The 22,929-nt window shown below is 40.2% G+C and overlaps 1 protein-coding gene across 1 annotated transcript in view; it reads left to right on the plus strand.

The window, feature by feature from the left end:
* Positions 1-17,526: 17,526 nt before the first annotated feature.
* The window catches only part of LOC128841236 (pulmonary surfactant-associated protein D-like), a 97,063-nt gene continuing 91,660 nt past the window's right edge, over positions 17,527-22,929 (plus strand). The window contains exon 1 of the mRNA XM_054036097.1: positions 17,527-17,556. Within this exon, the coding sequence (XP_053892072.1) occupies positions 17,542-17,556 (15 nt within the window). The 5' untranslated portion in view covers positions 17,527-17,541. The remainder of the gene's footprint in view (positions 17,557-22,929) is intronic.

Consider the following 22,929-nt stretch of genomic DNA (forward strand, 5'->3'; position numbering starts at 1 on the left):
TCTTGGACAGGCATGGGAAGATTATATGTATGCCTCCAGCAGCCTGGCAAAGCTATAAGTGCAATGTAGTGGTGATGTATTTTTGATGAGAATTAAAATATTCATAGACAGCAGCAGCTGAGCCAGCCAGAGATGGAAAGTGTAAAGGAACTGCTTTAGACTAGCTAGATAGGCAGATAAAAACACAAACCACTATGGTGTGTCAGCATATATGCCATTCACATTAGGCATCTATGCCTAATGTAATCCAGAGATGGCGAATAGTTAAGATCAGGCTTCTCATTTGTGAATGGAACTTTCTGTGGTGACATCAGATCCTTTCTATGTCAAAGTGATCCATTCCCTCTTTCAGTCAAGCCTTTAGAATATACACTTTTTATATATATTTAATAGGTGCATCATTGAATCTGATCTCACCATTTATGTCTGACTTCTTGTTTTAAGGTTAGGATTGTTGGCATAAGCATATGAGGGAAGCAAATTCTCACTGATGGTCTGGTGCAAAGAATCATTCCCCACCACCACCAGCACTGCCCCAGTTTTGTGAAAAGAAACATATTTTGTTCTTGGAAACAAAAAAGTAGTGTTTCTATATGCTAAAAACTGTCATTTCACCATGAGAAATCATTTTGGATGTGAAAATAATACATTTTCAAACTTGTAAACACCCACAGTTTTGGCGGGAATGTGTGGTTATGTAATTTTGCTGTTTCAGCGACAAATATGCTGTTACTTGGACAGATTAAAAGGCAAAATAATTCCTTTAAGTCCCAAATTTGTGAATGGTGAAGGTGTACTGATACTTTTAAAGCAAACCCTTTAGTTGTTGTGCTGGCAGGCAGCAACACCATCCATGGCTTATAATAATTGAAAGTCCAGAGCTGTACACACACCTATAACACTTACCAGTAGTTTTGGTCAGCCCTGTGGCTTAGTGTTAGTTCCCAGCTCATTACACAAATAAATGCAAAATTAGAAAATGTAAGTGACAACAATAAATTAAAATCTGAACCAAACTTTGTTCTTGGACATGTACCACTGAAGTCCCATTGAACTCAACGGGAGTTTCATCTGCCTAAGGAATGAAGGTTTGAGCATAAATTATGGTATAACTCCTTATAAGTTGGTACCACCTTCTCAGCTCTCCACATAGAAGAAATCAAATGCAAAATAGACTGATCATTGTCACTGTAAGTAAAAAGTAGAAAGGAAACTGGATCACACAGACTTCCATGTGGGAATGTCTCCTTGACCCCACTGGGGCTTCCACTCACTGGTGAAGCCCAGGAATTTGTAGGGTGATGTTTCAAACCATTTCTTCATTAGTTTCTTTCCATCTTCTATAAATTTATTTTCAGCCCCCCTATTTTCATCCAGCTACCTCTCACAAACAAATTTATTCTCCCCCTCTTTTACATTGGTGCAATTTTAGTGATTTCAATAGTGAATTGGTGTAGCAGAGAAGTTAGTCCAAATACTGGGTTTGCTTTGCTAAACTGAGACTCATGCTTTTGCCTAGACCTTGATGCTCATCAAGAAATCAAGGGATGCTGAGCAAAGCAGTATATATGTGCAGGCTGAGATTTTTCAAGGCCCTATGGGAATTGGGTGCTTTATTCCTATATTCCTGGGGGAGGGATAGTTCGGTGGTTTGAGCATTGGCCTGCTAAAGCCAGGGTTGTGAGTTCAATCCTTGAGGGGGCCATTTAGGGAACTGGGGTAAAAATCTGTGTGAGGATTGGTCCTGCTTTGAGTAGGGGGTTGGACTAGATGACCTCTTGAGGTTCTTTCCAACCCTGATATTCTGTGAAATTTAAACCTCATTAATATTATTTTTAGGTTCATTTGTAATTCCTAAACAAACAAACAAAAGCTCCACAAAAATGAATACCTTTAGAGAAGTACATAAATAATAACAATAATATTAAGAAAACAAGAATTGCCAGGATTTATTTTATATTCTAAATCTTTCTTATGTTCCTATTTGGCAAATTGGTCACCTATAGAAGAAAGTTATGTGACATGGAATATCAGGAGGATTGCATAGGTACCGTATTTTCTGGCGTATAAGACGACTGGGCATATAAGACGACCCCCAACTTTTCCAGTTAAAATATAGAGTTTGGGATATACTCGCCGTATAAGACTACCCCTCTTCCAACGCACACCAAAAAAAATTAAAAAAACATCAGATTTGATTTCAATATGGTAATTTTAATTCAAATGCTTATGACATGCAGGTACTTAGCAGGAAAACTGTCACTTATAAACATAAGGCTGTTTGTCATCAAACATGTAAACATAAAACAGTGCAAGTGGATTAAACTTTTCCTAATTCACTCTAAAGCTGAAAGGAAGGATAAGACAATAAACCCATGGGAGCTGCCATGCTGTTTGTTTTCTAAGCTGTCAACCAAACTGGAACTGATGATGATAGGAGGAAGATAACAAACAAGAGAGAGAGAGCAAGTGCCGGGCAAGTCCCTGGCGAGTTAGCAACGCCCATCATAACTGCAAGCTATAGTATTTTTACAGGTTTTGCTGGCGTGACAGTTTCCCTTTAAAAGCCTTCAAAATCCTCCTGTTCGTCATCTGATATCATAAGTACATCAATGACATCTTGTGATACATTTGTAAGGCAGTCATCGTATGGATCGAATTCCGTCTCAGATGGTGTGGTCTCAGCTTCGGCTTCCTCTTCATCTTGCCACAAGTAGTCGTCCTCCATACCATCTAATGAATTTGATATGCCACACTTCTTGAAAGACTTGATTACTGTTTCTGCATCAATATCATTCCAGGCTTTTATGACAAACTTGCACAAAACATCCAACTGTGGAGCACGCATGTTTCCTCCTTTTGTGAATGACTTTTCGCCGCTAACCATCCATTCATTCCACTGTTCTTGAATGCGATCTTTAAATGGCTTGTTTAGGCACACATCCAGTGGCTGTACCAATGATGTCAATCCTGCAGGAATAACTGCCGCATCTGTGTTTAGTCTTGCAAGCATTTGCTTGGTGCTGGGAGTTAAATGAGCCCTGAACATATCCCACACCAGTAGACTACATTTTTGAATAAGTCCACCTGGTCGCCTGCTCCATACATTATCAAGCCATAGCTTTACCCCTTCTTCATCCATCCAGCCTTTTTCATTCACATGTACAAAACAACCAACAGGGAACTTGAATTTCGGCATTGTTTTTCTTTTAAAAATAATCATTGGTCTCAGTTTGGCGCCATCAGCTGTGCATCCTAGTACCACTGTAAAACTGGACTTCTCATGTCCTGTTGTTTTAATTAAAATTGTTTTTTCACCTTTTTGATGGACAGTTTTATTTCCAACTATATCAAAATTCATTGGAATTTCATCCATATTTCCAATACTACTTAACGCATAGCCATGTTTAGTGCGCTGTTGTATTACGTATCGATGGAAACTATTTATTTTGCTATCAAGATCTGCAGGTAATTTTGGGGCAATTTTCATCTTTTGCCTCAGTACCATATTATGCCTTCCCATGAATCTAGTACACCAGGATACAGTGGCCTTAAATCTGTTGCTGTGATCTGGGTTAGATTTGGCCCACTGAAGTGCAAACAAATGTATTTTATTTCGTGTCACTACATAACCGTTTTGGCGATGCTCATTCACCATGTCTGCTACATGTTTTTCGAGTTCTGGCCAATGTGGAGTGCCTCTTCTTAATGCACACTTACCCCTTGGCATACTCTTTAATGCTTTTTCATTTGCTTTCCAGTCCCGAACCATCTTTTCTGTTACTCCATATTGTCTTGCAGCAGCGCAGTTATTATGTTCCATGGCAAAGTTTACAACTTTAAGTTTGAAACTGGCTTCATATTTCTTTCTTCTTGCTGGTGGAGCCATGATGGGATTTTGACTATTGGACATTTGTATACTGTACTGTATGTACTGGTGCTATATTGTATGAACGGGTACAGATACTGGTGCTGTACTGTATGTGGTACCCAGTATACAACAACCAACCAATCACAGCAAGCGATGTACCTTACCAGCGATTGGCTGGTTGTTGTATACAAAGCCTGCTTGGATTGGTCAGCTCTCCCTGCCTGCCCAGCCCTCCCTGTCTCCAAGACTATCAGAGCGGTAGCGCAAACACGCCTCTTTCACCCGTCTGGCCCGCCCTTGTATCCTATTACCTCCTTCTCTGCCTCTCAGATCTCGCACATGCGCGCCTGCGCCGCTTCACTGCAGTCCTCAGGAGCGAGATCTGAGAGGCAGAGAAGGAGGTACGGTAATAGGATACAAGGGCGGGCCAGACGGGTGAAAGAGGAGTGTTTTTCTGGGCACAGCGCCGCTCTATCTCTTTTTTCCCTACCCCGGGCATCCCGGACGCCTGCAGCTTGCTCCGCCCTTCACTTACACCTTCCCGGTGAGGCGCCCCCTCACCTTGTCATCGGGCAGGGATGCGGCCGCGGCCGTTTTTGAGCTCCCCCCACCATATGCGGCGACCGCAGATTCTCCAGTCCGGCTCGGAAGTTTCAGCACCCGCCCTATAAGATGACACCTGGCGTATAAGACGACCCCCGACTTTTGAGAAGATTTTCCTGGGTTAAAAAGTAGTCTTATACGCCAGAAAATACAGTACTTTAAAAGGAAATCATGGGCATAATCTGTAAATAGGGCCCTTCAGTTTGTACTGTTTTTTGTTTTGTTTTGTTTTGTTTTTTAACTGAAAATTTCCCAGGTTTTACAAAAGCTATTACTCAGTTTTCACTGATTTTTCATCTGAATTTTGGACCACTCAAGTACATGAATATACTGATTACATTAAGAAAATCCAATATATTACATTAGGTAGAAATGTTTATATTAATAATGTTAGTGGAAGTGTAAATGTGAGGCTGTCTGTTAAAGTAACGCAATGTAGATGATACACACAAGCACCTGTGAAGGTAAGTTAGTATACAATTTATTAAATAAACTGCAGCATTAAACTGCCTTTACTTTCAATATTCTTTCTTGTCTCTAATAGTTTTTTTTTTTTTTAATTTCCTCCCATCCCCCAATATTAACCCCAGTATTTGTCAGAAAAACAGAGAGGCTATTTTTTGCACTGATTTTTATCCCTTTTTTAAATTTTTGTAATAAACACTGATAAATTCCTGGGAAATTTTAAACAAAATAAAAACTGAAAACAAGAAGGGTCTTGTCTGTAAACTGCTGACTGTGGCACTGATTGAGAGAGCCAGTTTTGTCCTGGATGATACATGGATGGATGTGACATACCCAGGTACAATCCAGATTAATGAGCAGCTGTGTCAACCCTGCCCCGGGTGCAGGGCTGGCTTTAGCAAGTGCAGGGCCCGATTCGTGGGGCTTGTACTCACCAGGCGGCGCTCCGAGTCTTCAGCGGCACTTCGGATTGCCGCACTCTGGCCGGGATAGTGGCGCCGCGGGGCTTGCCGCGCTCCGGCTGGGGGAATCAGGGGAATTGGCCTAAAGCCGGCCCTGCCTTGGTGTCTTACAATGCTTTGGTTAAAGCAGCTCCCGCCTGGGCTGCTCACAAACAGCCTTCCAGCATGCAAGTCATGCCTGCAGTGTTTGTGTGGAATTGCAGCTGGTCAGTCACACCTGGGTTACAGTCTGGTTCTCACCAACCTTGGTTACACTGCAGGGGACCTGAACACCCCCCATCACCCACTCTTAGATTTACCTCCAGAAATGTATGTCCTGTACTGCCCAGCCCTCGCCTGGGACAATACAAGTTATATTAAGTCTGTTATTTCTTTAAAAGGAATAATATGCACACAACTTGCCACCCCAAATGGAGTTTCCCAGACACTTCAATTTAAACACACTGGATTAGATAAAACATGTTTATTAACTACAAAAAGAGAGATTGTGAATGAGTACAAGTAATGAGGCATAAAAGTCAGAAATTATTACAATAAAAATAAAGATATAGTTTAAGTTAGGTATTAGTAAATGTCATATCAGATCCAACCAAAATTTCTCACCACATGCTTTCAGCAGTCTTACTGACCAAAGGATGCCTTCTCCCAAAGTCCAATGAATGCTTCTTTTATTGCTTCAGGTGCAGTGAATGTGGTGGGGAGGGTGAAAGAGAGGTGTGTCTTGGGGTGTCTTCCCCTTCTTTAATAGTCCTGTCCCCCCTTTGAGAAGCATCTCTAACTGGGAGCAACACAACAGGCTGTCTGTGTGGAAGGGAACTCAACAGGCAGTCTGTGTGGAAGGGAAATCCATGCTGTTTCTTTGCTAAGATGTAGGGTTCTTTTACCCCTGTCCCCTTTCTAGTCAAAGAATGGTCACTTAGCAGTAGGGTGACCAGATAGCAAAAACAGACTCCAAAGAGAGACTGCAGAGCTAGAATTGATATGCAAACTAGACACAATCAACTCCGGTTTGAATAAGGACTGGGAATGGCTGAGCCATTACAAACGTTGACTCTATCTCCCCTTGTAAGTACTCTCACACTTCTTATCACACTGTCTGTACTCGGCTAGCTTGATTATCACTTCAAAAGTTTTTTTTCTCTTAATTAATTGGCCTCTCAGAGTTGGTAAGACAACTCCCACCTGTTTATGCTCTCTGTATGTGTGTATATATATCTCCTCATTATATGTTCCATTCTATATGCATCCGAAGAAGTGGGCTGTAGTCCACGAAAGCTTATGCTCTAATAAATTTGTTAGTCTCTAAGGTGCCACAAGTACTCCTGTTCTTCTTTTTGCAGATAGCAAATGTGAAAAATCAGGACGGGGAGGGGGGTAATAGGAGCCTATATAAGAAAAAGCTCAGAATATCGGGACTGTCCCTATAAAATCGGGACATCTGGTCACTCTACTTAGCAGGTAATGGCCCATCAGCCTTGTTTATGCCTGGCTGAAGTGTCAGCTTACCCTTTGTCTCTGAGGAACTGGTTTGGCCACTTCTATGAAAACATACTTTTAGTCATTACCTCTGCTTATATGTTTATAACTTCACATATAACACAACTACGTGCATTTTGCCATGATACTATCGATCCGCAAATTATGAGTTTTTAAATAACTCACAAGACATGCCTTGTACAAAAATGTGTAGGGAGTGAATAGAGGGGTATATTCTGTCACAACTGAGTAATTCACAATGCATTTCCCTAACTATCCATGGAGAGGTGGACAGTTGCATACAGGGCTTTGGAGATGTGCTCCAGCTCCGCTCCAGGTCCAGGCAAAAACATGCAGCTCCACTGCTCCAGAGCTGCTCCGCACTCTAGCTCTGGGCTCCGCTCCAAAGCCCTGGTTGCATTAATTTATATTTCAATCATGATCATGTTACTAAATAATAAAACAACCCTCACTATCCAAAAATGTTGTTGACCTGTCGGTTTGGTTTATAGGAACATGGTGTGACACAGTTACAATTTCCTATTTATCATAGAATGTTGGGCTTTTTTAAAACCCGTGGGAACCGATCACTCCCTACTGCAAGGTAATCTACAGGAGGGTCCAGAAGGCAGGAAAGCTCTTGCGGAGTTTTGGCTGCTGTAGAATTTTGAGGGGATGGATCGATCCTAGGTTGGTGGAAGCAGGATGCTTCCTGCCTCCATGCTGCTCTGTGGATCTGTCCCCTTCTTTGCCTGGCTAGCTTGACTCCACTAGGAGGCATAATTCCACTGACTAGGTCTTCCTTAGGCTACTCATTAGCAAAGGCTGCTCAAAGGAAGTAACTGCATCTCCATGATGTAGTAATTCCCCACCCCCCAGGCTTCCACATTAGTGTTTTTTTTTTAATTTGTAGCACCTAGAGACCCCAGTTGAGATCAGGACCCCATTTTGCATCATAAGAGACAGTCCTTGCCCCAGTCTAAATAGACAAGACAGACAAAGGATTGGAGAAAGGAAGTATTACTTTTCCATCTGTAAAATGGGGACAATAAGGATTATATGATTTGCTCAATGTGAAACAGAGTTGGGAATTGAACTCTGATCTCCTGAGTCCCGGTCCAGTTACTTGATCACAAGAACATCCTTCCTCTCATTTCCATTAAACAGAACATAGCATGACAGAGATCAACCAGTCCCTTGCTTTCTCCCCTCCTGCTCCTACCCACAAAACCTCACTGTGCACTCATAGAGGCACTCCTGGGTTCCTTGGGAGGATGAGGGTAACATGGACACAGTGCTCCAGTGCAGGCGGGGAGGGGGAGATCTGCTTATAAAGGCTGAGCTTCAGTTTATCTAATCTATCTGAGCTCCAGCTATTCATAATAAAATCACATTGTCTCTGAAGCCAGTTCATGCACCTTTTTGTTTAAAATGGTGAAATATCCATATAAATGAGAAGGGGAGAATACAGGAAACCAATATAAATTATTTTTTGGCCTGGCTTTGAATATTAAGTTACTCTGGGCAAACAATGTGCATTATGGAGATCATGTTTTGCTGCATATTATGCTTAAAATGTTTTTAATGATACTGTTTTAAGTTTAAAATTGTTGGTCACACTTTACATTCATTAGCCCTGATCCTGATATGATGCTAGTGTGAGACTGGAATAACCCCACTGAAATTAAAGGAGTAAAACCAATGTAAGTGAGATCATGCCTTTTTTTTTTAAAACAGTTTGATTTTAATAAGACACTTCATGTATAATTAAACACCAATTTGCTGCCAAATGTATTTGTTAAACACTGACTATTAACTGATTGCTAAAACATCCTTTTTTTTAGTCTTAACTAGAATAACTTAATTTGTATCATTCATTTGTATAGTGTTGAACATCAAATGGCACATTTTAAATAATTAATGGCCATTTGATTAACTTACAATCCTTGCTATTCCGAAATCTAAACTAGATGTATGTTTAATCAAAGACATAGCTAGCAGAGAGAGAGAGCGATCCTTACGTTGTTCCAAGCAAAATTAGAACATATATGCCTTAATTAGCACCATAGCAGTAAAGAATTGGCCTTTTGGCTAAGATCATGCGCCTGGGGCCGTAGTGGACCGTCTGGCGATGGGGGGCTGGCGCTGTGGTCTGGCCCTAGTAGAAGGGGGAAGGGACCCATATCTTCCCCCTGCCCCAGCCCTGAACCCGCCCAACCCCATTGGCCACCACCGATAACGAGAGTAAGCCAAGGGGACCCTGCCCACCCGCAAGGGGGAAGAGGCCTATATACCTCCCCGTCCCCCCGATGGGCCTTATCTCTTGAGCCCTGAACCCACCCAACCTCACCGGCCACCACCAATGCCAAGGAGTGAGCCAGGGAGACCTCACCCACCCGCAAGGGGGAAGGGACCTATTAACCCCCCCCCCCCCCGCCCCGCAAGGCTTCTTTCCCCTGAATCCCAAACCTACCCAACGTAACTGAATCCCACCTCGTGAGGATCGCCCCATCACCATCGCCCAACCCACCTACTTGTGCCCGTGGCTATTTGTACCCCATGTGTGGATGATTGACCCTCACCGATTATCAACTGTGTCTTGATCTCGCCCACCGCCCACCCCCCCCCCCATTGGGGACACTACAGTCTGTATGTATTATGTGTGCTGCCAACCCCAACATAACAACATCCCCCCCATACTCTGTATGTTCCCCCCAATGATTGACAACTGACTCCTCAAATCGTTTGTACCGTTTTTATTTTTTAAATATTCTCTAATAAAATTTAAATCAGCCATTCTCTCACATAACAGCAAGAGGAGCATTCTGGTTGCTTTATGTTTCTACTTGTTAATAATGATATGTGATAGAGTCACTACATAAATCCATGTTCACAGTTAAATAGTAAAACTTAAGCACATTGTAACTTGGCACTTACCCACCAAAAATAATATCAAAACCTAAAGAAAAAATGTATCCGAAGATGATAGCAAAAAAAGTGTGAATCCCTGTGCAATGATTAAAAATGTATGAGCAAATAACTCTTGTAATACAAATTAATCATTTGCTCTAAACAAGCTGTAAAACCAGAATATTTTACTGTAATTGACAGATGAAAGTAATTTAAAGTCATGGATTGTTACTTTAGTTTTCAAAACATGAATTCAAAGCTCGTGAAAAGTCCTGGGATGACAGCTCTGAAGACTTATGTCTCCCTTATTTATTAGCAAAACTGGTTCACACAGGAAACTACTTAAGTTTTCCCTCACTGCCTTGCCAATGTCCCTCAAGAACCGGAAAGAAGCACAGCCACTTAGTTGAGAACTGTCATTTTTCATTCCCATTCAATCCTTGACCTTTCTCGTGACTGTCAACAAGACTGCCAATTGTGATGTGCACACCTGTTCATGAGGAATAGATTGTGACATCACATCCCTTCACAAAGGTCGTCATCCCCAAACCATTTTCAGATAATATCCTTCAGTCAGTACTGTCCTGTCTAGATTTGTTATGGTGACCTAGATGTAAAAGGTTCTCTCCATTTTTATTTCCACTAGGCCATTTGATCACTGACACTAGTATTTCTTCAGTTGCAAATGAAACAGAGACAAGTTCCTTAACAAAATCAGGTACTTCTAGCCCCAAAGTGTGTTCTGTAGAGATACCTCACCCAGAGACAGCCTGTATGTGTTCCAGAGCAGAGGTTCCCAAACTTTTTTTTATTGTGGACCCTATTCCCAATCTACCAGCTGCCCACATGTCCCTGCCCTTCTCATCACTGATATTTTGTGTGGTGTTCTTAGCATCACCTGTCCATATTTCATTGTTATGTACAGGTATAGTTATAGTGTGATGTATACAACCAGAAAAAAAAAAAAACCCTGAGAGGGCATGTCTTCACTAGCAACGTTAAAGCGCTGCCATGGCAGTGCTTTAGTGTGGCTGTGTAGTCGCGGCACCAGTGCTGGGAGAGAGCTCTCCCAGCGCTATACAAAAAACCACCTCCATGAGGGGAATAGCTACCAGCGCTGGGAGCATGGCTATCAGCGCTGGTGCACTGTCTACACTGCCACTTTACAGCGCTGAAACAGGTCTACGTTATGAGCTCAGTTAGAGTGGACAGTTGCTGGGCAACTGAACCCATGCTGTACGGGGATTGGAGGTGAGCGTCTCTGTGTGTCTGTGTTCTCATAGGTACAACTTGAAGTAAATTAACTACTGTATGTTAAATAACAAATTCCCACAGTTTTAAAGCTTCATCTGGAGTAGTCTATTATGAAAATGGAATAAATAAAATCCCCCATTATACAATCTTTCTTGTACCCTCCAGAGATATCTCAAATATCCCTAAGGGTACATGTGCCACAGTTTGGGAACCCCTGTTCTAAAGAAGCTGTCACAGCACAGCAAATGCTAGAGAAGGCCTAGGTTACAGGGATTGAGAAAAACAAACAAACCTGAACTTGTATATGTCTTTGTTAAACCTGCATCCAGTGCATCAATGACAGCAATGCTGCTGCTGTAACTACAGTTCCTAGGAAAACATAGTTTTAAAGCAACAACCCATTGGGTCAAGTGTATTCCTTGTGTAACTCCACTTAAATGAATTAACCTACGTGAAGAACAGGTATGGTCCATTGTGTCCTTGAATTATGATTCATTGGGTTGGTGTCTTACTTCTTCTGTGCAAGTAAGAAGCATCTTGTAGTTGTAGCATCAATTTCATTAGGAGTAGGAGGCTACTTTGGAGATGACCTTAGTTTCCTATTATTTATGCCTTGCTCCATGGCATCATTCCACTTGATGAGTTGTTTGTTGTGAGAGAAAGCACACATATAAAGTAGATTACTTTATTGGGCAGCTGCAACATTCTCACTTTGGTCTCTTTCCACCATTTACAGTGCTTCAGGTGTCTGACATTCACAGTGAATCCCATTTCTGAAAAGGAACCTACATGTGTAGTAAAGTTATGTGCTACCTCAATGCACCCAAATAAAAAACAAAATCTGTAAATTCTGGCCTCAAACCTCATGTCTTTCACTCTATCTCCTGGGGAAAAAAAAAAACTTTGCAGAACTAAATGATAAAAGAACAAGTACAGCCACAGCTATTCTGAAAGGATAGAGATTGTCTGAGAAAGGATAGAGAACACAGTTTCAATTAAAAAAAAAATTAAAGAAGGGAAAACAAACCACCTTCACTTTTCTCCCCCAAATCAAACCAAACGCAAAGTCTGAAATGCAGTGGTTAACTTCTTCGGTGTTATTTTTCGTGCATCTGCATTTCCAGGGCTATTTCTGTACCATTCTATTGTGTATGTATTAATTTTGATTCCAAGACTTATTAAAGAACACATTTCCTGCCCTGAAGCATTCACAATCACCATGTAGCCAAATGTGCTAAAAGAGTGAGCCACAGATGGTGGGAGAAGAAATGGTGGAAAGGGTTACAGAAGTAAATTTAGCAGTTTCAGAGTTTGTTTATGCAGAGGTCTTGATAGTTGTGATGGATTTTTTTTTAACTGTTCAAAGATGGGGAAATGTGCAGAATAGGTGTGATGGGAATGAGGTTCTGTGAGGACAAGAGAGATTGGAGGGATAGAGGTTTGCAGAAGAGGCGTGGAATCAGAGATCAGGAAAATTATTGCATTGGGGATGAAGACCCTTTTAGAACAATAATCAAGGAAGGATGTAACTACTTCACGCTGCATTTTTTATTAAAACATATGCTAAGCAGTCTATTAATAGTACCTTTTGCCATTTGAGTGGGTGTGGGTTTGAAGATCTTGTAGTATGATTCAAGACTATCCTTCCCTGGGAAATCCTTTTTAAATTTCAGCCATTTGATGCAATCAGTCCATTCCAAAGGCAACAATATGCTCTTCATGAATAGTTTTGTAAGTGTCAGAGATATAATCCTTTCTAGCTTGGATGATTTAGCAGCTTCCAAAGGGGCTTGACTCCATCAGAAGCAGAGAAATCATCCCAATCTTCCCTTCAATTTGATGGATAAATTTTAATAAGGGGCCCCTGGGAGCTTTCGAAAACATCCCTCCAGCACATCAATTACATGAGGCATCTGATCCTGCAAACCATTTCTCACAGAAATGGTGCTTATTCATGTAAGTTGTCCCGTTGAAGTAAATGGTAGTGGAAGGTGCTTAGCACCACCCAGGATCAGGCCCTGGATTAGTAATATGAAATATAAAACTATTTCGATTTGCTACTAGGGCTTGTGCTGGTTGTACCTGGGGGGCTGTGGTTGTAGTTATTTTTAAGAAAATAGATATGGCTCTGCCACCTAATATTGCACATGAAAGCCCCATTTACGAATAATTCCATTTTCTGATCAGGCACCTACAGGCTGTATCTGTCTATCCACCCACACCCTACTTTCTTCATCTGAAGTGTTCCGCTGTGGGACTCATTAATAGCAAACTGATTAACAAATAATGTGCTACAAGTGGAAAAATATATTACCGAGCAAAACAAGAGTTGGTTGCTGCAGCTTCCTAAGTGCCTGGCTCCTAGCTCAGATGACTCATAAAAACAGAGCTTTTCATTATTATTTTAAGATCTCTCAGCACTTACTTTTAAACTGCATCTGCTCTCATTTCATTTATGAATTCAGTGAGGTAACAGCATTTTTTATTTCATAGAAGGCGGAAAAGGAAGACTTTTGCCTGAATTTTGACCAAGTATAAAACTAATTTGACTTTTTGTCTTTAAGTATTCAGTTTTGGCCATGCATACAGGGCTCAGAACCATATGCCATCTTTCTTACTATGTCAAATAGATGTATTATTTGCATAGCAATTCTGCATAGAAACCTCAATCAGATTCAGACACCTATTATTGCTAGTCATTGTACAATCACACAGGCACATCCCTGCCCCCAAAGAATTTTCAGTTTATTTTGAAACAAGATGCAATGAATGAGTGTAACAAACAGTGGGGAAGAAGTACAGGAGTAATGGTTATGAAAGTACAGTTACATAGGCTAGATGGCTGTGCATAAATTGAAGGTTCCCAATTATTTGAAGCTTTTAAAAATAAATGTTCATTGTCCCAACTGCCTTTTTAATTTAACCATCAATAGTGATGACAGTAGGTGTTTAGGTATCACTGCAGAAGAGCTGCTGTCCTTCATCTTTGTGGGAGACCCATAGGTGCTGGAACTAGGGGTACTGCTGTGCCCCCTGACTTGAAGTGGTTTTCCTCATATACAGAGTTTACAGTTTGGTTCCATGGCTCTCAGCACCCCCAATATTCAAATTGTTCCAGCGCCCCTAGGGAAACCTGGTGTAAGTGGCAGCACTGATGCGGGAAGAGTGATAAAGTAAAGAGACAGGAGGGTCATGGTGATGAAGGGACTTGACGGCAAGGACAGGATTCTTGACTTTGATGTGCTAAAAAAATGGGCAGCCAATGTAGGGATTCAAGGAGAGGAGGGGTGATGTGGTCAGAAGGAAGTGAAAACTTATCACCAACATTGTGAATGGACTGCATAGGGGCAATGTGGATGTTAGGGAGGCCATTGAAGAAGAGGTTACTTCAAACAAGATGGGAGATAATAGGTGGCTGAATGAAAGGAAAGCCAAAGTAAGAGAGAGAATTGTATATTCTTGGTGATATTAAACACTTATCGTATTGCATTATGGAACTCCAGTTTCCAACTTACTCCATAGATGTCTTCTATCCCCATCTCCCTTTTGTTTTCCCCTCTTCTTATCTCTTCTCTTTGCAGGGAGAGTGCTGCTCCCTCAGCTGCTGTCTTCAGTCTCTTTTCTTTGGAATACTGTAGTTTACTCAACTTCTCTACCCTCTTCATTGCCTTTTCAATGAACCAAACTATCAAGTGCACGTGTGCTATTTGTCCTAAGGTGCTATGGGATTTAGTAAGAAAAAAGTGGAAAGCCCTTCCTCCAGCTTGAGTCTTGTCCTGAGAACATTCCTTTGGCTCATTTTCCTGGAGTATAAAAGATGTCATTACAGAATTCCCCACAGTTCTTTTTCAGTTTTCCCAGTGCAAAACTTTTGAGTGCATGGGATACTGACAATTTGTCATTGTAATTCTAAAGCTGACAAAATAGTAGAACTTTGTAGCTTGCTTAATTAACACCACCTTTTAAGGTCTATTTTAAGCTTCAGTATGAACCATTTGATCAGTTTCCAAAAATGCAACGTAATCATATTTGATTGCATGTTGGCATCTGTAATTAACTTAGATGTTAGCAGTAATACCAAACGTTATGCAATTTAAAAAGAACTGATTGGTGAACCCATACACAAAGAGTGACAGTTTAAATATATCATCCTGAATATTTTAAATTCATGATCAACTAATTTTTACTCCTTGCAATTTAGCCAGGTCAACTTAAACAGATGTGAAATATGTTGTGAGTTAATGTACTTTCCTGCCAAACTACCCTTCACAGTTATGTTATATTTTACATTTTATTTGAAAAGAATAAAGCCTTCATACATGAGGTCTATCTAAAAAACTTACTTTGATTTTTCAATTGGTTATTGGGATGAGACTAAAATTTTCAAGTCACTTTATAAATAGTGCCACACAAGAAGCTTAAGAAAAATCAGTTGGAATTATAGTTATGGATTCATGAGACCTCTGGAATTTCCTCCTTCCAGCAGGACTGAAAATAATACCACAACGGCTTTTATTGTATTTTGACACTTCCAGTTTTAGTCCTGGTTGGCGCCAGGATGTGCTTTAGGTGAGCAAATGCCAATAACAACAAGAAGGGGAAAATAGCTCACCTTTCTCGAAACTTCAAGTTCTGGGTTAAGTTTGAGCAAACATTTTGAATGATCCTCATCCAAAGCAGTTTGCCCATCCCAAGTGCAACCTTTATTGTTCTACTGTTTTCAGAATCCCCGGTGAACTAGTAGGATGGACTGTGCATCACAGGATATTTTATTTTTGCTAAATTTCACAAAAGTGAAGTTTATAGGTGAACGCCGGCCTTAAACTTAGGCAAAGCAAGAATACACTTCATCTGCTTATATGCAACGTAAGCCTTCCAACTCAGAGACTGACAAATGGGATCTTGATGGAGGATCTTGATGCCACCAGACTCCCAATTCCTCTCTTCTCCTCCCTTCCCAGTGCATCAGAATCTGAGTTGAAAGTGTCATGCCCTGAGCTCCCCTTCTGGAAATTTTGAACTATGTTCTAGTATGGAGCCCTGCAGATCATAAGATTATTCTTTATTACAGATATTGCTTAGCTGTATTTTTCATCAGTCTTCACTAAAGGTATATTTGGTAGTTGGTAGGTTTGTCTACTGATGATAGTTCCATTGTATGTTGAATAGCAATTGAGTGATGTTTAAGTGGCAAAAATACATCAATCAGACCTTACTTCTGGTTTTGATCCTGAGGTTCTCAGAAGTTGTGGGGAAATAAATGGTGGTGTAACTGGTTATAAGTGGCTTTGTAACTTGCATCAAGTTGGAACAAGTGGTGCATTAGAGGAGGGCAAACATGTGCCAAAACCAGCCATGTGTAGAGGTTAGTGAAAGTTATGAAACATACTTCCTCCCTCTTCCAGCCTGTAAACTGACAGCAGCCCCTCCACTGAAATGCCATGTGATTTGGGAAGAGATGTTTGACCATCCAGAGAGACGTGCAGCTTACGCCATCTGTAAATCCACACAATTTGGGCTGCAATTCAGAGATGTAGTGGTTTAAAAAAAAAAAGTGGGTAAACTAACCTCAACTCCATATTCATCAAATGAGAAGTGGGTAAACAATGCATGTTTACCCTCGACTACACATCTGCTGCAGTTTCCTGTGGAAGCTAAATGTTATCTCCTGCAGCATTCACTTAGAACTTCAGCTTTCAACCCAAGGGAGCCAGCCAGGCTGCTAGAAGGGATTATTGATCTGCAGTCATGTTTTGTGGTCCTGAGTTCCACAGATTAATTATGCATTGGGCCAAAAACTATTTTCTTTTTCTTTTTTCTTTTTTTTTTACTTTTAGTATCTAATTCCTTGCTCTTGAGAGAATTAATAGGAATGCCCAATCTTCAACAATCTGTTGATTAATATTATACCCTTTTTGACAGCTGACAAGTTTCCCTTTAGAAGTGGCTGTATTTCATTGGTAGGTGAAGTGGTTCCTCTGCGTGTGTGTGTGTGTGTGTGTGTGTATGTGTGTGAGAGAGAGAGAGAGAGCGATTACACTATGTATACTATATATTTATGGAGATGGAGGAAAGTGTAATTATCCATGTATTTGACTCTATGCTCTCCCCTCTCTTTCCTTCCCTTCTCTTGCCCATCTTTGTCATCCTATTTCATCTTCCTTTTTTCTCCTTCCCCTCTCCTCCTCTTTCCCAGCTCTCCCTTTCCTTTCATTGTACTACTTTATTCTCCCCCCACACACGTTTTTCCCCCTTGGTAAATTTCAAATGATTTTTTCCAACCATTTTCTTAAAGCTGTTAGCCCAGGCTGCCTTCCTGTCTTGCAAAGTCAGCATTTTTGGAGGCAGCGCATCCTGTGTGTGATTTGCAGAGGCACTGAGTCAGCAGCAGAGCTATGGAGCAAAAGCAGAGGCATTGCCCCAAGAGAATTAAATATGTTTCTCTTATTTCCACAGGGACCATCTTGTTAACGAGATGCCAAGTCTCAAGGAGACAGAATAATGAAGTACAACAAGGTATGCATTAGTAGACTGTTTGGCACAGGATAAGGCATCACAAAATATACAATACTCACTGCCCTCTTAAGATAGAGACACTTGACACAATTATTCTATAAAGTCTACATAAGATACTTTGTGAATTATCTTATGGGGAAAACCTAAAGCTTCATTGAATTGACTTTCCTATGAGGAGTAGTTTTGAAGATCCCAAACACTAATATACACAACAGTGGCTATTACATAGTAGTAGTTGGTTACTTGAGGCAATAAATGCAGTGACTATTTGTAAAGGAGGCTGGGGCTGGTAGGAATAGACATTTGCTGATTTGCTAAGGGAAGTAGATACCTTGGAGCCAGCCCCCCTTATGTAACACAAAATGTGTGATGTGTAAAGAGAGACATTTAAAAAGGGTTTTTATTAAGAGCTTTAATTCAACTACATGAGATGTGATTCCAGGACATTGAGTGACCTCATGCTAAGACAATGAAACAATGCATAGGAGAAATATATCATTAAAACATTTTAAGTAGCTAAATGTATAGGTCTGGGCACAATTCCCTAGCAAATTTGAAGACCTGATCATTCCTTATCTGAGTGCTCAATATACCAGAAATGTCAATCATATTGGTTTGCAGAATGCAAAGCATTTTTGGTCCATAGAGTGTTATCTTTAAAAATCAAACAAAACTTTCACCCCCATTTATCATTTCAGCTGTAGATGAGACTTCCCCTACCATGCTTTCATCTCTTATTATATTGTTCCCTTTTAAAATAAATCAGCATTCTTGGTAGAAGTAAGCAGAATAAAATGAAGAAGCTGTACATTTTTGGCAGTGATTAATTTTGGCACAGTATTTATTCCCATAACAAGGCCCTGTAAGTACTGCTGTTCTAATCAGGGTTCATTACAATGTGCCTCCTCTTATTAGGGGACTCTAACTGATCTGTAACGTATTCGTTCTGGACTAAGATTTGGCAAACATAGTCTGAGTTCAGCACACATTATCACGATAGATTTCCAAGAATGAAAGAGTTTGTATCTTTTTAATGGGGGGGGAGGGGCAGGGTTTCAGATTTTAAAATGCTTCATTCTACCTGTATACCCCAACCCCGGTTTTGCATTTTAAAGAGAGTGATGTTTTGTAAACAGTTACTCAAAAGAGATTTTAATGTCCATTAAATAAAATCTATTTTGTAAACGTGCAGAATTCCTTTTAAAAATGTTAAACTCAGAATAGATTCCTACAGCTTCAAAGTTCAATACTCTTACTTACTGAGAAACTTATTTTCTTTTCCAACTACCAGTAATAATTGTGTTGTGTTGTGTTGTGTTGTGCATGGAAGGTACTTAATTAACCTGTAAATTAGAGCAAGGATTTTCACACATGGGGAAACTGAGGAAGAGACAATTATTGCAAGTGACTTGTCCAAAGCCACTGTGAGAGTCAATGTCAGAGGCCTTGCTTACACACAAATTTGCACCATTGGACCTAATGTGTTTTTTTAAACTGATCTTAACTTATGCGGGTTTGCATATAGATGCTCTTCTTTTGGTTTGAAAGGCTTATTTCAATTTAATTTAATTCATTGTTTTTACAGGATTAAGTTAAATGGAAATAATTGCTTTTTAAACCAAAATACCTGTGTCATTAGTCCACAGAGGAATTCTCAGACAGGATCAGATGACAGGTTCATCTACTGCAGTACCTGGCCTCTGACAGTGGACACACCAGATATGTCAGAGGAAGGTGTGAGAATCCTACAGTTGGCAGAATTTGGAGAATCTGCCCCACACTTTTAGGTCTCCTAAGGCATGAAGTTGAATATCTCTTCCAAAATGTTTGTTAGTGTTAACTATTCTAACACTTGATATTCTTGTTATTCATATAAATGCCAATTTTTTTTGTATTTTGCTAAATTCTTGGCCTTCATGACGTCCTGTGGCAGTGAGCCTGCCCTCTATTTGCACGTTGTATGAAAAAATCCCCTTTATCTGTTTTGAATTTGTCACCACCTTCTTGTTCATCAGTAGTTGTCATTCTGAAGGTAGGTCTATATTTATGGCAGCGTGTAACATACAGACACTGCACGCTCAGCTAGCATGGGCATAAATAGCAGTGAAAGGCTCTGGCAGGGGGACATTGTGGGGAAAGGCTCTGGCAGTTCCCCCATGCTGAAACCTCCCCCTGCTAGAATCTCTCCTCACTGCTGGAGCCTTTCATTGTGGTGTGTAGCGACCCATGTAGAGTCTGTACTCCGCACACCCCAGTAAGTGTAGTCTGAGAGCACCAACATGAATGCAGTTGTGGTGTGGGGAGGGTTACATGGCCATCATTTGTTAGGCACTAGCTTGAAACCAGTTTCACAGGGGCCAATACACTGATTATATTTCCTGATAGTAAAATCATTTTAGGTTAAAATTAATGTCTCTTTTTGAAGCTATTGTATCATCTACTAAGGAGAAAGAAAATTACATGTTACAATAGCTCTTATTCCAGTCAAATCCTCACTCATGAACATATGGTGCAGGATTTTTGATTTAACAAATCAATGATTCTATTATCAGATAATAATATTAATTAGTGTGATCAATTTCTGATCTTACTCCACTTAAGTTTGATCTTTTAAAGGTGTGTGTGGGGGTGTATGCTGCTCATATCTAGAGTCATTAGAGGTGAAATTTTTAACCATTGTATTTCTAATACAGTTCTTGGTGAAACATTTATAATACTGTCCACCCTAATCTTCAGTGTCATCTGCATACAGTATATGAAGAAGTCTATCTTTTTCTTCATATGCTCAGTGAGATAATTTGACTAATAACCTTTGTATAGTTCAGAGACTTCAGTGCTTTATTAATACAGTTTCTGGAGAGCATAGATTTAAAGTAAGATGTCTAACTGCAGTAGTGCCTCAGGGCAATATTTTCTCATTAATGGACTTCTTAATGATTGTCATTGAAGGGACCCTAATAGTATCAGAAGTAAACGTTGTCATATCCCTCTCTCTCTATCATACTGATATAGAGAAGCATCATTAATTCCCACAGACAGGTTCACAGAACTATGCAAATTGATGCACTCTTATTAGAAGACAATGTCTAAAATGTTGTTCATTATCAATTTAATATTTCAAGTTCCTGTTCCCAATTAGTAGGATCCAAGGGTGGAGAAATTTGAATTGAGACAGTATTATGAATTGTACAAATGAGGCCAAATTCTTTCAGTGAGTTGATCTCCACTGAATTTCAGCCCCATTGTATATCCATGCATTTTATTGGGATGATCTTCAGAGGCTCAAGTAAAAGTAATGTAACCACCCCAGATACATGTTAATGAAACCTTTATGCTTTGTTTCATATTTTAAATATGCACAGAGACAGAGACAGAGACAGAGAGAGAGAGTGAGTGAGTATTTGGGAGTTGAATGAATAATTTAAAACAAGGGGCCAAATTCTGATACCCTTATACAAGCTTAGTAGTAACTTACTCCACAACCATCCAATTGACTTCAGTAGTTCTACTCATGGTGTAACATACTATTGAAAGTGAGTAGTAAGTATACCAGAGTCCAAATTCATAATTTAGGGCCAGATTCTTTTTCTTAATGGAATATCTGCTCATTCTGAAATTTTGTGCTCTTAGAATCTGATCATGAATTCATGTTTTAAATTAGGCATATATGACAGCTTGTATTATTTTTTTCCCTAGAATGGACAAGCTTGCATGTGAAAATTAAAAATCTGGTGTCTATCTATACTACTGTATGTAAATGATGATTTTCTTGAAGCAATAGCAAACATTTAATGCTATGCCACTTGCAAGTAACAATCATAATTAAGAATGCAAAATGGTTGCCATTATAGCATGTGTTTTCAGATGCTCATAATTTTTTTTTAAATATTTACCTTGTGGGTTTAACCTTCACTGTTTTTGGGATAAGCCCAAAACTGAGTTTTCTGAAATTGGAGTTGTATTGGGGGAATATTGCTTCTGTTTTGCACACACACCAATAACTCGACAGCTAAGCCTATAAAAATGTAACCTAATGGTTAGATTGTGACTTTGGGCACAGAGCTCAGCAAAGGGTGATGTCTAAGCTGCACCCCAAGAGTAGCGCTGCTAGACATTATAATTCAGAGACAACTCTCGTTTCCTCCTTTCTTCAATGGGTTTGGCAAGGTAGTAATTTACTGCAGTAAATTTTACAACACCCTCTCTTATGTCAGCCTCGCTGCATTGGCTAGTGATTGGGAAGATAGGGGTAATGAAGTTGAGGATCCACCTATCTCTTCCAGAGATGGAGTAAGCAGGCATGTAATGCCTGTTTATTCCTAAAATGCTGGACCAAAGGCTCAGCTAGCATATAAGAGACTTCCTGCCTTGCAACATGAATTACTTCAATGTCACTGGGTTTCTGCAAAAAAATGATCCTCCCTCCTTCCCTGCAAGGCAGGTAGAAAGTGAAGATCCAGGGTTGTAATAAAAGAAGAAATTAAATGTATTGTAACTGCACTGTGGCTGGGCAAAGTGGCTTGTGCCAGTGAAACTTCCTCAAGTTTTGACTCCAATTTTTCACAAAGTTCTAAAACATTCCATTAATCTCTCTCCCTCTCCTCTTCCTCCCCCCCCCCTTTTTCCACACATTAATGTTTTCTCATCCTCAGTGGAAGCAAAAAGGCCAGAAAGCCTGGTTCTTAGGGTATTTCCAGCTTGAATAGAAAAAAAAGACTAACCGTAAATCCCAAAAGAAAGCCCGTTATTTTGAGAATCCTGGTCCAATTTTGTGCACATCCAAGAGTTATATGTAGTTCATATAGGCTACAAACATCTGAGCTTCTGAGTATTTAATTGCATATCCAAACTGAAATGAACATTTTTCAGCCTTCAAATACTGGGTCATTTCTACTATAAAATACCATTTTATTCTTTAAAATCTACCCATGGTTTGCGGGGGGGGAGGGGAAATTATGTTCCCTCTCCTGAAATCTTACCCCCACCTCTGGCTTTGTGATTGTTGTAGCCCTTTGAGTTTTTTCTGAATATACTAAAGATGATGATAATAATCTTCTCCCTCTCTGCTCTGTTTGGATGTTAAATTTTGTAGGCCTTTGCAGATTATGACAATCTGGGTTGCATGCTGAAACTTCTGTACCAATTACTTGGTTTGCTGTGAAAACTTGGTGAAGTGAAACATTAACATTTTTTGTGCTGTTAACTCTTCTTTGCATAAAGAGCTTCATGCTTTCATACAGATTTGAAGTGGATTTTATGTGCAGACTAGACACAAATATTTCACCTGTTCAGCTCAGCCCTTCTGACACGATCCTCGCCTGGTTTTAATTTCCCCTAAGGAAGTCACTTTGTATTCCCATTCTGAGGTTCTGA

Source organism: Malaclemys terrapin, chromosome 7 (assembly GCF_027887155.1).
Source record: "Malaclemys terrapin pileata isolate rMalTer1 chromosome 7, rMalTer1.hap1, whole genome shotgun sequence".
In the NCBI taxonomy this organism is placed as follows: Eukaryota; Metazoa; Chordata; order Testudines; family Emydidae; genus Malaclemys; species Malaclemys terrapin.